The sequence below is a fragment of the Rhineura floridana genome, chromosome 4 (genome assembly GCF_030035675.1).
Source record: "Rhineura floridana isolate rRhiFlo1 chromosome 4, rRhiFlo1.hap2, whole genome shotgun sequence".
Lineage (NCBI taxonomy): Eukaryota > Metazoa > Chordata > Lepidosauria > Squamata > Rhineuridae > Rhineura > Rhineura floridana.
This window is the reverse complement of record NC_084483.1, coordinates 201085035-201100363: the sequence shown is the minus strand read 5'-3', so window position 1 is coordinate 201100363 and position 15329 is coordinate 201085035. Positions and strand designations below refer to the sequence as shown.

Below are 15329 nucleotides of genomic sequence, written 5' to 3'. Positions count from 1 at the left end.
CCAAGCATCTTCGAGTGATGTGACCCTCTGGACTTTGTTTTTCAGCTTTCTTTTTACCAATCCCCTCATTTTTGTGAAGTTTCCTCTTTTGAAGTCAAATGTGACCGTGTTGGATTTTCTTGGCAATTGGCAAGTTACATGTATGTTTAATTTAATAGCACTGTGGTCACTGCTCCCAATCGGTTCAACAACACTTACATCTGGCACCAGGTCCCGGTCCCCACTGAGGATTAAGTCCAGGGTTGCCGTCCCTCTGGTCGGTTCCATGACCAACTGATCTAGGGAATAGTCATTTAGAATATCTAGAAACTTTGCTTCTTTGTCATGACTGGAACACATATGCAGCCAGTCTATGTCCGGGTAGTTGAAGTCACCCATTACTACCACATTTCCTAGTTTGGATGCTTCCTCAATTTCATATCTCATCTCAAGGTCTCCCTGAGCATTTTGATCAGGGGGACGATAGATCGTTCCCAGTATTAAGTCCCTCCTGGGGCACGGTATCACCACCCACAATGATTCTGTTTCGGCCCAGTTTATCTGAAGGACCACCTCCAGCATCACCAATTATGCCGCCTAACGAGATCAGCCACACAAGACCTTCTCTCGGTCCCGCCAGTTAAGACAGCGAGGCTGGTGCGGACCAGAGAAAGGGCATTTTCGATTGTGGCCCCCACCCTCTGAAACTCCCTTCCTTTTGACCTCCGCCATGCCCCTTCCTTGATAGGTTTCCGCCGGGCCTTAAAGACCTGGCTGTTCAGGCCGGCCTACGGGACCTCTGGGGTGGGTTAGTTTTTGATATGGTAATATTATTATTGTTGTGGTCCTCTTTGGCTTTTATTGTATTTTTACTGTGAAGTTGTACGTCGCCTAAAGTGGCCGTTAATTCGGCCAGATAGGCGACTCACAAATAAAAATTTATTATTACTATTATTATTCTGCCACCACCTTTTCTGTTGTTTTGCTCAACATCCGTCCTGAAGAAGAGTTCTAAAAGTCAGAAGCTTGCTCGCTATTTTATTATATTTTAATTGGCAGTAATAAAGGTATTTCATTCCTGTGTCTTATCAAAACATCTGTGACATTCCACAGAAAGTTGTCCTCTGGCTCATTATTTTGCAGATGTTCCAGCGCTTGTGTATTCATGTGATTCAGCGGTTGAGACCAGTCCATGCTCATCTATACTTGCAACCAGGAATAGAAGACTGGTAAAATATTTGTACCTGATATGTTTTCTTCTTAAGATTACTTCACCTGTTCAGAAGACTTAATTTGTTGTAATGAAAAATTATCATTTTAAAGCATTAAACCAATATAATCAGAGCTTTCTGTTTCAGAGTATTTCCTGTGTTTTATACTGCTCTGTGGTCACAAGACCAAGTAAAATGGGATATGTTCTCAACTACCTCCCTCTGTAGATCACAGGTGGTATTCAACTAAATATTTATTTATTTATTTATTGAATTTTGTATCCAGCCCATCCTCCCAAAGGAGCCCAAGGCAGCAAGCACATCAACACAACATTTTAACAACAACGAAAGGCTCGCTGCTAGCACAAAGTGCCTTTGCTGCCCCCAAATTTGCTCTGGAGGCTTGGGGGGAAACCCAGAATAGATGAGGGGGGCAGAGGGAAGAGATAGGGGAACATTCCATTGCATAAAGAGAAACCCTTGTGCTGACAAAATGAGTGACTTAGCGCTTATGTTGAATACAAACCCATGAATTTGATGTCATTATCTTACTCTTCAGTCTTATCCTGTGCATTTTATTCTGAAGTAAATCCTATTGAGTTCAGTAGGACTTACGTCCCAGGTAAGCGTGCATAGGACTGTAGCACATAGAACGCCTAAGAATAATGCAATATGCAGGAACATGGAATTTTTGAACATCACTTTAGATTGGTCTGAGATCATTTTGCCTGCAGAGACTTTAATATATATACACTGAGTGATGCAAATTGAAATGTATTTTCAGTTCGGATGACATGGATGGCCCTGTGGAAGATATTGGTAGTCGCTCATGTGTAACTCGCTTTGTGAAGACTCTGTTGTCAATTATGGAGCATGGTGTTAAACCTCACAGTAAACATCTCACAGAGTACTTTGCCTTTCTTTATGAATTTGCCAAAATGGGAGAAGAGGAGGTGAGTATAGTTTTGGTTGCTTTGATTCTCTGCAGTTTATATTTGGGAAATTGTGTCTCTGTGTGTAACTTGTCTCAGACTTTTGTTGTTGTGCTGAATGCATTTTTAAATGTGTGTGCTATGACTGTATTTCTGTTTTTATAGTAAAGCCACTCTGGGAAAGGGAGGTGGGTCACAAATAACTAAAGCCAATAAATGAACAAACCATATTGCTTACACATTCTAATAATAATGTTGAACTGTTCCCAGAGCCAATTCTTGCTTTCACTGCAAGCGATATCGACAATGGTCCATTTCTACATGGGAACCAAAGGACCTGAAAATGTAAGTCTGTAAAATTGCCTTGCATAGAAAAATGTAGACTTTTCACTTTTCAAACCAAATAATGTTTTGATTCCCCCCACCTCACGTTGACCATATAATAAATTAACATTAAAATGATGGAAATAGATTTATTAGTTGAAAGCTTTTTTAAAAAAGGTAACTTTCAAACTGTGTTTTGGGGTTCCTTGGAAGTTCTTAAACAAGAAAGTCATAAATAGGGACAAACTGTGACTCCTGATTTTTTCCCCTGCAGTGTTGGTCGATAGCAGTGGCTCTTAACCTTTTTTGGGTCACAGACCCTTTTGAGAATCTGATGAGAGCTATGGGCCCCCTCCCCAGAAAAATGCACATAAACACATGCACACAACATTTTGCATACAATTTATTTTATTGCATTGGAAATTGGGTTTTGGGTTTGTTTGGGGGTTTTTGAGAGCTGGTTCAGAGACCCCCTGAAGCCCATCCATGGACCCCAGGTGAAGAACCCTCTGGTCTATAGGAGCAGCTACAGGTGTACAGGGCACTCTCTCCATAATGTGGGAAGTTGGCTGCAGCCCAAGAGGTCTGCCCATTGCACTTAACTTAAAAAGCTTATATTCTATAAGTGTCAAAAAGATAATAATAAAGACAACACGTGCCAAATATATAGTGGGAGGGAGTTCCAAAGAGTAGGTGCTGCCACGCTGAAGGCACTATTCCTACATCGTATGGAATGGACCTGCTGATCAGGTGATATCTGCAGGAGTCTCTCTCATTGAACTACCCAGGTGGTACAGTCCTGATGCAGAGTAACTTGATGGATTATTATAATACATAGCATTTATAGTTAGGGCTATCTGAAAGTTCAGAGGCTTTCACACAGATGATCTCAGTGGTGTTATCTCTGTGGGTCAGTATTATTATCTGCTATTATGGATGAGTTCAAAGCTGAGAGAGTATGGCTTGTCTAAATGGCCACAGAGTGTATAGTTATAAAGCTAAAAAGTTCAGTTTTGTGTGTGTCTGTATAAAGAAATAGATCGTTATATTTTTTAAATGTATATGCCCTCTTTTAGCCTGCATCTAAATGGCAACTTAAAGAAATCACCCTGCAGGTCTGATTAAGGTCTGCGTTAAGAATTGTATGCAAGATGTTTTTTCTTTTCCTGCCTGTCCTTCAGCCACAAGTTGAAGTGCTATCAGAGGAAGAAGGAGAAGAGGAAGAAGAGGAGGAAGACATTCTTTCTTTAGCAGAAGAAAAATACAGGCCTGCTGCACTTGAAAAGATGATAGCTCTGATAGCTCTTCTGGTTGAGCAGTCTCGCTCAGAGAGGTAAGGAGTGGCCACGCACAGACTCAGCTTCTCACTTTGGTTTAGACTCGTGTACGTACAGTGCATGCATTCGATGCAGCGCTCGAGGTGGACTCCTGCCTCTGTTCTTTTTTATTGGGCCCCCTCCCCCATGTACAGTAAGCTGCTGACTAATGGAGGTGGTGGTGAGACTTTCAAAAGCTGTACCAAAAGTAGTGAAGAGATTGCATTTGTCAGTAGTCCCCCCCCCCCCATTTTGCCTTTAGCTATCACACGTATCTAGCTGTTCCCCTGTGAGGTGATTGTGACAATGTCACATTATACATCTTTGGGGAGGGGCGTAGGTAAGTGGTAGAGTGCATGCTTTGCATGCAGAACTTTCCCGGTTCAATCCCTGGCACCTCCAGATGGGGCTGGGAAAAATCCTTCTCCCTAGAGGGTGCTGCCAGTCAGCATAGACAAAGCTAATCTAGACTGGTCCAGTGGTCTGGCTTGGTATAAGGAAGCTTCTTGCATCCCTGTAATCACATCCGTTCCCCCCCCCCCAATATTCCTTGATACTCCTCTGGACTACCAGGTAGGGCTGCTGCAAATCAAGAGACTATTCTCTGCTCTCAAAATGCCTGTGTGGGTGTCTGTGTGGCACCACTCAAAAGGGAAAATGCTTCCTTGCAGGTCACACACCTCCCTGTTTAGGACCAAAATGTCATCTTGCTGCCTCGTTTTGGGGTTCGCATTTCTCCTCTTGTCTTACGTAAGCCCACCTGCTGCCAAGTGGCACGGCTTGCTAGAATGTCTGACCATTTGTCCTCTTGATTGATTTCCTGTATGTGCATTACTACTACTGCTGCTACTACATTTATATCCCACCTTTCCTCCAAGGAGCTCAGGGTGGCGTATAAACACAGTTTTCCTCTGCCCAGTTTTATCCTCACAACAACCCTGTTAGAAAGGTTAGGTTAGGCCCAAGGTCACCCAGTGAGCTTTGTCACTGAGTGGGGATTTGAATCCTGGTCTCCCAGGTCCCAGTCCAGTACACCACACCTTATATGCATTGCTGTGAGAGTATGAAAGTTAAAGGAAAGCAACACTTATTTTTTCTAGCCTAGTTGCTGAAATGAATTAGTCAATTTTTGTGTGTGTTTTTAGGCACCTGACTTTATCTCAAAACGACATGGCAGCATTAACAGGAGGCAAGGTAATATATTTGACATGGAAAAGTACAATGACTGTTTTAAAATGTGCCTTTTAAAAATGCCAGCAGTAGTAACACCTTTGAATTTGTTTCAGGGATTTCCTTTCTTGTTTCAACATATCCGTGATGGAATAAACATCAGGCAGACCTGCAATCTTATTTTCAGCCTTTGTCGGTACAATAACAGACTTGCAGAACATGTAGGTATCACCTGCTGTCGATTGTGTTCATTCCAGGAGCTTTACTGGAAAGGTTGCACTGGAGTTGCATATATAATTGAAGATTTCTTTCTCTCTTACAGATTGTATCCATGCTTTTCACATCTATAGCCAAGTTGACTCCTGAGGTGTGTAAGAGTAAACTATTGTAACAATTTAATGGCAGTTTTGACTTGTCTAACATTGGTGTTTATACTGCTGGCAATTAATCCTGACCTGTTTATTATTTTAAGGACTACGTGCACATCAATCAAAGTGAAAACTTCTATCTATAAACTTTCCTCAGCCAGTACCTAACAGTTTTCCTATTGGTTGCTCTCTGGCATCACCAGTTAAAGGATTGGGTAGCAAATCATGGGAAAGATCTCTACCTGAGTCTGCTACCAGTCAGAGAAGATGAAACTGGGCTAATGGGCAAATATACCAGCAGTTTCTTAAGGCCAAGATTTCACCACATGAAAAAATTGAATCTTAGGTGGGATTGCACAGATAGGGGCTGGTATCTCTGATTATACCCTATCCCTTTACTTTCTTCTGTATAATTCATTCTTATGGGGGTAAGTGCTGCACTTGAGGTCAAAGTGTGCTCAGCCTGCCCTGATAGTGAGTACTGACAGGAACCCTGTGAAGGAGAGTGTGTGGAGTGCACAGACAGACCATGCACCTTCTCTTCCTACCCTCATCTTCCCCTGCCCCCTGGTGTCTGCAGTACACCGGCCTCCCTCCATACATAGGGACACAGGAAAGTGTCTTATACTAAGTCAGACCACTGGTCCATCTCGCTCAGTATTGTCTACACTGAGTGGCAGCAGCTCTCCAGGATTTCAAGAAGGGACATTCCTATCCCTACCTGGAGATAGATACATAGATTTATTTGATTGATTGATTGATTGTACTTATATACCGCCCCATAGCCGAAGCTCTCTGGGCGGTTTACAGTAACTAAAAACATTAAAACAAATATACAAATTTAAAAACACATCTTTTAAAAACAATTTAAAACACAATTTAGAAATTTAAAACAATTTAAAAAACACACTAAAATGCCTGGGAGCAGAGGAAAGTCTTGACCTGGCGCCGAAAAGATAACAGTGTTGGCGCCAGGCGCACCTCGTCACTAAAATCATTCCATAATTTGGGGGCCACCACTGAGAAGGCCCTCTCCCATGTTGCCACCCTCCCAGCTTCCCTTGGAGTAGGCACCCGGAGGAGGGCCTTTGATCTTGAACATAGTGTACGGGTGGGTTCGTATCGGGACAGGCATTCCAGGGATTGAACCCTGGGCCTTGTGCATGCAAACCAGATGCTCTCTCACTGAGCTGTGGCCCCTTCCCGTGTGCACATGCACAGAAAAACAAACGAAGAACCATGTTGGATCAAGCCAGAGGACTATCTAGTCCAGCATTCTTTTCTCACAGTGGCCGACCACATGTTGATCGGAAGCCCACAAGCAGGACCTGAGTCCAACAGCACTCTTACCCCCTTGTGATTCCCAACAACTGATATTCATAGGCATTCTGCCTCTGACAGAGGAGGGAGAATGTAGCCATCGTGGCTAGTGCCATTGATAGTCTTATCCTCCATGAACACACACGCACCATCATCATGCTGGTTATAAATTATGCACTGTTTCCGATTGTCCTTGTGAAGTGTGCACAGGCATCATACTTTCAATCGTAGAAGGGCAAGCTGAGTAGATTCTTGACATCAGGGATTGGCTAAGCACAACTGCAGGTTTTGCATCTTTAAACAGTTCTCAATGTGCTTTGTATTAGCTGCAGAATATAGCAGCCATAAATCTTACAGCTGCTTAAATGCATATAAACTCCTCACAAGATAAAATCAATCATGGGTTAAAAGTTTGGCCTTGCAAGGCAAGTCTATAGTTTTCTGATCTGATTTATATTCAGTACTTCAGTGACCTTTTGTATTTGTTTTTATATATTACAGGCAGCCAATCCTTTCTTCAAGTTGCTGACCATGCTTATGGAATTTGCTGGTGGCCCTCCAGGAATGCCACCATTTGCTTCTTACATTCTCCAGAGGATATGGGAGGTAAAGCATGCAGAGCTTAAGCAAAGATTCATATCCTCCCTACCCATATTCATATATTTCTACCAAGCTGTCAAGAAATAATGGCCTTCAAGGAAATGTTTACACTGCAAATGTTAATAGGCTTAATTCTTAAGCCTTTCCCCCACCCATCAAGAAGCTCTGGAAATAGTAGCAGAAAACCTTGGTGAACTGTTTCTTCATTAGACAAGATTCACTAGACAAAAACCCTGTTGGTTTGCCTGTTGATGATCTTTCTTCTTTGGGGATATGAGTTACAGTTCACAGCTTTTTCACAGTGAAAATAGACCAGAAATCTTACAGAATTCTCAGCATTTCCACAAATGCTGAGGACAGTTTAATAGGATTGAAGCCAAATAGAAAGATTTCAAACAAAGGAGGAGCCATAAATTGCTGGTTTGTTTCCTTATTTGAGGGTAATTGCCTCAAACACAGTGGAATTACTTGTGTGTAGATCTGCATAGGATTTGGAATTCTGATCTGAGTTTAGCCATGGTGAAAATTAAAACAGGACAGTCTTTATTCCAGATTAGATAATGTAAAACCCTTGCTTTTTTTACTTTGCCTATAATTGGTTCTGACTCCACCCACTGCCAGCGTGCCAGATTACTTGCAAGTGAATGCAGCCCTCAATAGAAAAAAAAAGGTTGCCCACCCTGCCTTATGGCTCTGGAGATTCTCCTGAAAGCGTAAGGCCAATGGCTGCTAAAATTTCAAAGGAGAGAGAGGAACCCAAGTATCATGGTTAGTTAGATTCTGCTGGGAGGAAGGGCAGGATATAAATCAAATAATAAATAAATAAATAGATCCTAAATATGAAAGTAAAATCTATACATTAAGTCTTCCCAATTTAGTGTGTGTGTGTGATCTTTCAAGTAGCTTAATGCATTCAGAACTACCTTGCCATCAGGATTGTTTCATGTGTTCATGGCCAGCCAAAGAATTCACATGTGCGTGCTCAGATACTTGCATCTGGTACCAAATGTGGAAGACTATGCACCCGCTTGCAGAAGAGAGCACATGGAGCCTTGTTCAGCATCTGTACTCTTTGCCATATATAGAATGCAGTCAGTAGTCTCCGGGGGGTTTGGTGATGTTTCCCATTTTCCCCCACAGGTGATTGAGTATAACCCTTCTCAGTGCCTGGATTGGCTAGCAGTGCAGACTCCTCGAAATAAGCTGGCTCACAGTTGGGTATTGCAGAATATGGAGAACTGGGTTGAACGCTTTCTTTTGGCTCACAACTACCCTAGAGTGAGAACTTGTAAGTGGGAGGCAAGCAGCCTTTTCTGGTTTTAACCTTGATATAATTGTTTTGTCGTGATTATGAGTGAAAATGTGGATTCTTCTGTTTTGCTTATTTCACTTACTATATTTGAGTGACAAAACGGGAAAAGTGGACAGAAATATTTGTGACTGTCCATTTCAGCTCTGCCGAGAACTCTTTGGAAATACAGGACCAGGAGCCGTTAGTACTTTTTTGCCACTGAATTAGTGTGTCATCTTGATTGATCTTGCTGTGTTCTTTACTTACCTGTAATATGTGTGGTTTGATGAAAATGAAGCTGTGCACTATTTCTGTTTTTAAAAGTGTATGTTCACAACCTAGAAAGATTTTACCTGTCTGCTCACATCTGTGTTTGTCCTTCGCAGCTGCAGCCTACCTTCTGGTCTCCCTTATTCCAAGCAATTCATTCCGGCAGATGTTCCGATCCACCCGCTCACTCCACATCCCTACTCGAGACCTTCCCCTTAGTCCAGATACTACTGTTGTCCTTCACCAGGTTTATAATGTACTCCTTGGGCTGCTCTCACGAGCTAAGCTCTACGTTGACGCTGCTGTTCATGGGACTACAAAACTGGTGCCCTACTTCAGTTTTATGACTTACTGCTTGATTTCCAAAACGGAAAAACTGATGTTTTCTACCTACTTCATGGACTTGTGGAACCTTTTCCAGCCTAAGCTTTCTGAGCCTGCCATTGCCACCAACCACAACAAGCAAGCCCTGCTCTCTTTCTGGTACAACGTCTGTGTTGACTGCCCTGAGAATGTGCGCCTTATTGTACAGAACCCTGTGGTGACCAAGAACATTGCCTTCAATTACATCCTAGCGGACCACGACGACCAGGATGTGGTGCTTTTTAACCGCGGGATGCTCCCTGCCTACTATGGCATTCTGCGGCTGTGCTGTGAGCAGTCCCCTGCATTCACCAGGCAGCTGGCTTCACATCAGAATATCCAGTGGGCTTTTAAGAATCTCACACCACACGCCAGCCAGTACCCTGGGGTAAGTCCATTTTCCCCAGGTAGTGTGCCATCAGGCAGATAATAGTGCCACCTGGTGTCCAAAGGCAGGAATGCACAGGAGTCAAGAATGGGGGTCCATTCCTGCCTTTGTCCTAGGGGGATCCTTTCTGCATTAGCTCCTTCCAGTGAGTCTGTTCCTTGTTGTTTGGCCAGCATTGTTGTTGTTGTTTTTATTAAATTATATCCTGCCCTTCCTCCCAATAGGACGAATGTCAGATGTTGATGTCTCTAATTGGGTTTGTCTCTTCCTGTCATCCAAAGGCAGGAAACTCTGACTTCAAAGGAAGCTCTCCCTTCCTGCGTCTCCTGCCTCTGCAAGGGCAGCTAGAGGCTCATTGGTGGTACTGAGAGGGCTGGAATTGGTCCTGGGGTCTCCACTTGTTGGTCCCTAATTTAGAGAGGGTGAAGGAAGCAAAGAGCTTCTTGAATCCCAGGCATCATTCATCTTTCCCATCTCTCTCAATTTTAGAGCGCTTGCAACTTTTATTTTTCTTTTGTTTATTTTTTTAGGTTTTTTTTTAAATGGCTTCCTATTCATCAGCTCCCACTTGTGGTACATGCCCTGGTTACCTCTCGTTTAGACTACTGCAATGCGCTCTACGTGGGGTTACCCTTGAAAACAGTCCGGAAACTACAACTGGTGCAGAATGCGGCAGCTCGTTTGCTTACAAACAGCCGCCGCCGTGATCACATCACACCAGTGTTATTTCATCTACATTGGCTTCCAGTTGTTTTCCGGGCCCAATTCAAGGTGTTGGTCTTAACCTTTAAATCCCTATACGGTCTCGGCCCAGTTTACCTGAAGGAGCACCTCCAGTACCACCAACTAAGCCGCCCGACCAGATCAGCCACACAGGGCCTTCTCTCCGTCCCACCAACGAAAACAGCTAGGTTGGTGGGGACTAGAGAGAGGGCATTCTCAGTGGCGGCCCCCACTCTCTGGAACTCCCTCCCGTTCGATCTTTGCCATGCCCCTTCCCTGGATACATTTCGCCGAGCCTTAAAAACCTGGCTCTTTGGACAGGCCTTTGGGGTCCCCAGGGTGGGCTAATTTCTTTATATTGTTTTAAAATTGTCTATTGATGGCCCTGTACTGCCGCTTTTTAAAATGGTTATTGTTGACTGCGCTGTATTTTATTATGTATTGTATTATTATGTATTGTTGAATTTAATGTTGTACGTCGCCTAGAGTGATTTCGGCCAGATAGGCGACTCAAAAATTAAATTTATTATTTTATTTATTATTATTATTATAGCAGAGGTAGAAAGGGAGGTAGACGGGGTATAGTCATCCAGGGTTGCATGGGGGGGGTGTCATAGACTCCTTACTTTGGGGGGGGCAGGGTATTAGCTAGGTCCCTATGTGTAAGCCAGGCAGCATGCAAAGGGGAGCATGTCAGCTACTGAGAAGAGTCCTTGTCATTTCGGGCTGATTGGAACCAATCAGTGAAAGGAGATGAGTCAGGCACTGACAAGCCTCTTCTCAGTAGCTAACACACAGCCTCCGCTTTCATGCTGATTGGCTCCGAGGGACATTTGTTGTGGTGGGGTGTGGACTCAGAGATGACACAGGGAGCAAGGGAGACAGGAAAATGGAAAAGGGGGCATGACAGCGAGGGGGCATGATGTGACTATTGTGAAGGTACTATACACTTCTGTATTTGCAGCTACACTACTGGAGGTAGAACACTAGGTTTAAACAGCACATGAAACCAAGAGTGCATTTTTTAAAAGGTGGCATTACAAAATGAATGCTCAGATGAGTAAATTTCCTGCTTCTTGAAATGTTCCCTTTTATAAGAGCATTTCGCTTCCTCTGCATTAATGATCAGAACTTGAGAATTGTTCATTAAGATGTCTGTTTTAGCCTGATGCTTGTTCTGTTTGTTTAGGCAGTGGAAGAGCTGTTTAACCTCATGCAACTGTTTGTAGCTCAGAGGCCAGATATGAGAGAGGAAGAACTGGAAGACATTAAGCAATTTAAGAAAACTACCATAAGTTGTTATCTTCGCTGCTTAGATGGACGGTCATGCTGGACTACTTTAATAAGGTACTTCACTTTTGGAATATTGATGTTGTTATGGGCTTTCCCCATTTATTCTTATAGTTAGTGTATTTAATGTTAACTTCCGCTCTAAGAGTCCTGAAAATGTATGTATTAATCCTTATGTATGGGATATCAAAGTCTGAGGCTCTCCTTTCTTAGAGTACAGCTAAAGGATACTTTTTCCCTCTTTCCTTCCCCTCCCAGATATTCTGGGAAGACAACCAGCTTTCTCTCTGTTCTGTAAATATAAGATAACACAGCCCAGGCAGCAGGCAGTGAGAGGTACCTTATTTGGAAAGTCCAGAAATGCACCTGCTTTCCAGCTAGTTTGGCTAGTTATCGAGATGCAGTTCAGACAGCTGTTGAGCGAGGTCATAACCTTGAACACTCCTATAAGTGGAGTAGATTTTGTGTAGTAAGAGGCCAGTCTCTCTGGAGACTTGGTCAAAGACACATAGCCAGAGGTCTGCTCCCGCAAAGGTGAGATGATTCCATATTTTTCTGGATAAGAGATAAAAATGTATTGAATTATACTAACAGGAAATGTAACTTGTTTGATGTTACAGATATTGCAGCGTAGCTTGTATAAGTCTGAACTAACAGAACATTGTGCTTTAAGAACATAAGAACATAAGAAGAGCCTGCTGGATCAGGCCAGTGGCCCATCTAGTCCAGCATCCTGTTCTCACAGTGGCCAACCAGGTGCCTGGGGGAAGCCCGCAAGCAGGACCCGAGTGCAAGAACACTCTCCCCTCCTGAGGCTTCCGGCAACTGGTTTTCAGAAGCATGCTGCCTCTGACTAGGGTGGCAGAGCACAGCCATCATGGCTAGTAGCCATTGATAGCCCTGTCCTCCATGAATTTGTCTAATCTTCTTTTAAAGCCATCCAAGCTGGTGGCCATTACTGCATCTTGTGGGAGCAAATTCCATAGTTTAACTATGCGCTGAGTAAAGAAGTACTTCCTTTTGTCTGTCCTGAATCTTCCAACATTCAGCTTCTTTGAATGTCCACGAGTTCTAGTATTATGAGAGAGGGAGAAGAACTTTTTTCTATCCACTTTCTCAATGCCATGCATAATTTTATACACTTCTATCATGTCTCCTCTGACCCGCTTTTTCTCTAAACTAAAAAGCTCCAAATGCTGCAAATGAAATCCCTTTCCTCGTAAGGGAGTCGCTCCATCCCCTTGATCATTCTGGTTGCCCTCTTCTGAACCTTTTCCAACTCTATAATATCCTTTTTGAGATGAGGCGACCAGAACTGTACACAGTATTCCAAATGCGGCCGCACCATAGATTTATACAACGGCATTATGATATCGGCTGTTTTATTTTCAGTACCTTTCTTAATTATTGCTAGCATGGAATTTGCCTTTTTCACAGCTGCCGCACACTGGGTCGACATTTTCATCGTGCTGTCCACTACAACCCCGAGGTCTCTCTCCTGGTCGGTCACCGCCAGTTCAGACCCCATGAGCGTATATGTGAAATTCAGATTTTTTGCTCCAATATGCATAATTTTACACTTGTTTATATTGAATTGCATTTGCCATTTTTCCGCCCATTCACTCAGTTTGGAGAGGTCTTTTTGGAACTCTTCGCAATCCCTTTTTGTTTTAACAACCCTGAACAATTTAGTGTCGTCAGCAAACTTGGCCACTTCACTGCTCACTCCTAATTCTAGGTCATTAATGAACAAGTTGAAAAGTACAGGTCCCAATACCGATCCTTGAGGGACTCCACTTTCTACAGCCCTCCATTGGGAGAACTGTCCGTTTATTCCTACTCTCTGCTTTCTGCTTCTTAACCAATTTCTTATCCACAAGAGGACCTCTCCTCTTATTCCATGACTGCTAAGCTTCCTCAGAAGCCTTTGGTGAGGTACCTTGTCAAACCCTTTTTGAAAGTCTAAGTACACTATGTCCACTGGATCACCTCTATCTATATGCTTGTTGACACTCTCAAAGAATTCTAATAGGTTACTGAGACAGGACTTTCCCTTGCAGAAGCAATGCTGACTCTGCTTCAGCAAGGCTTGTTCTTCTATGTGCTTAGTTAATCTAGCTTTAATCATACTTTCTACCAGTTTTCCAGGGACAGAAGTTAAGCTAACTGGCCTGTAATTTCCGGGATCCCCTCTGGATCCCTTTTTGAAGATTGGCGTTACATTTGCCACTTTCCAGTCCTCAGGCACGGAGGAAGACCCAAGGGACAAGTTACATATTTTAGTTAGCAGATCAGCAATTTCACCTTTGAGTTCTTTGAGAACTCTCGGGTGGATGCCATCCGGGCCCGGTGATTTGTCAGTTTTTATATTGTCCATTAAGCTTAGAACTTCCTCTCTCGTTACCACTATTTGTCTCAGTTCCTCAGAATCCCTTCCTGCAAATGTTAGTTCAGGTTCAGGGATCTGCCCTATATCTTCCACTGTGAAGACAGATGCAAAGAATTCATTTAGCTTCTCCGCAATCTCCTTATCGTTCTTTAGTACACCTTTGACTCCCTTATCATCCAAGGGTCCAATTGTCTCCCTAGATGGTCTCCTGCTTTGAATGTATTTATAGAATTTTTTGTTGTTGGTTTTTATGTTCTTAGCAATGTGCTCCTCAAATTCTTTTTTAGCATCCCTTATTGTCTTCTTGCATTTCTTTTGCCAGAGTTTGTGTTCTTTTTTATTTTCTTCATTCGGACAAGACTTCCATTTTCTGAAGGAAGACTTTTTGCCTCTAAGAGCTTCCTTGACTTTGCTCGTTAACCATGCTGGCATCTTCTTGGCCCTGGCGGTACCTTTTCTGATCTGCAGTATGCACTCCAGTTGAGCTTCTAATATAGTGTTTTTAAACAACTTCCAAGCATTTTCGAGTGATGTGACCCTCTGGACTTTGTTTTTCAGCTTTCTTTTTACCAATCCCCTCATTTTTGTGAAGTTTCCTCTTTTGAAGTCAAATGTGACCGTGTTGGACTTTCTTGGCAATTGGCCAGTTACATGTATGTTTAATTTAATAGCACTGTGGTCACTGCTCCCAATCGGTTCAACAACACTTACATCTGGCACCAGGTCCCGGTCCCCACTGAGGATTAAGTCCAGGGTTGCCGTCCCTCTGGTCGCTTCCATGACCAACTGATCTAGGGAATAGTCATTTAGAATATCTAGAAACTTTGCTTCTTTGTCATGACTGGAACACATATGCGGCCAGTCTATGTCCGGGTAGTTGAAGTCACCCATTACTACCACATTTCCTAGTTTGGATGCTTCCTCAATTTCATATCTCATCTCAAGGTCTCCCTGAGCATTTTTGGCGGCATTTTCGAAACAGTCGGGAGGCCCTCCTGCATCGGCCCGTATTCTGCAATGTATACTGAGATACAACTCTGATATGTAATCCTGAGCTCTAATAAAAGACATATAGGCTAAGGCCAAGTGTATAATCATGAGATACTGGCTAAGGCCACTGTAATATGAATGGCATTATGTGCTTGTAACCAGTCAGGACTTTGATCCTGACTTACATGATTTTCATCTACTGGCTGAGGCCAGACCTATATGTGACTTGTGAAAATAAATAAATATTAAAGAATAAGTATTTTAAGAAATATAAGGACAATCTGTTGTTGAACTCCCATTTATTTTCCCAGTGTCTCCCAAGCCACAGTAAATCTTGGATGGGAGCTTCAACTTAGCTTGCCTATTCAGACAACTGCTGTTGGAGACAGTGCCAGCTCAGGCAAG

The 15329-nt window shown here is 43.1% G+C and overlaps 1 protein-coding gene across 3 annotated transcripts in view; it reads left to right on the top strand.

Annotated features, from left to right (window-relative positions):
- Nucleotides 1-15329, top strand: part of USP34 (ubiquitin specific peptidase 34) — a 192519-nt gene that overhangs the window by 162295 nt on the left and 14895 nt on the right. For all 3 annotated transcript variants that reach the window (XM_061625788.1, XM_061625787.1, XM_061625789.1), the window contains 11 exons: nucleotides 1123-1208; nucleotides 1975-2143; nucleotides 2393-2467; nucleotides 3628-3779; nucleotides 4908-4956; nucleotides 5049-5153; nucleotides 5255-5299; nucleotides 7122-7226; nucleotides 8361-8508; nucleotides 8898-9532; nucleotides 11445-11602. In XM_061625788.1, coding sequence (XP_061481772.1) covers nucleotides 1123-1208; nucleotides 1975-2143; nucleotides 2393-2467; nucleotides 3628-3779; nucleotides 4908-4956; nucleotides 5049-5153; nucleotides 5255-5299; nucleotides 7122-7226; nucleotides 8361-8508; nucleotides 8898-9532; nucleotides 11445-11602 — 1727 coding nt within the window. The remainder of the gene's footprint in view (nucleotides 1-1122; nucleotides 1209-1974; nucleotides 2144-2392; nucleotides 2468-3627; nucleotides 3780-4907; nucleotides 4957-5048; nucleotides 5154-5254; nucleotides 5300-7121; nucleotides 7227-8360; nucleotides 8509-8897; nucleotides 9533-11444; nucleotides 11603-15329) is intronic.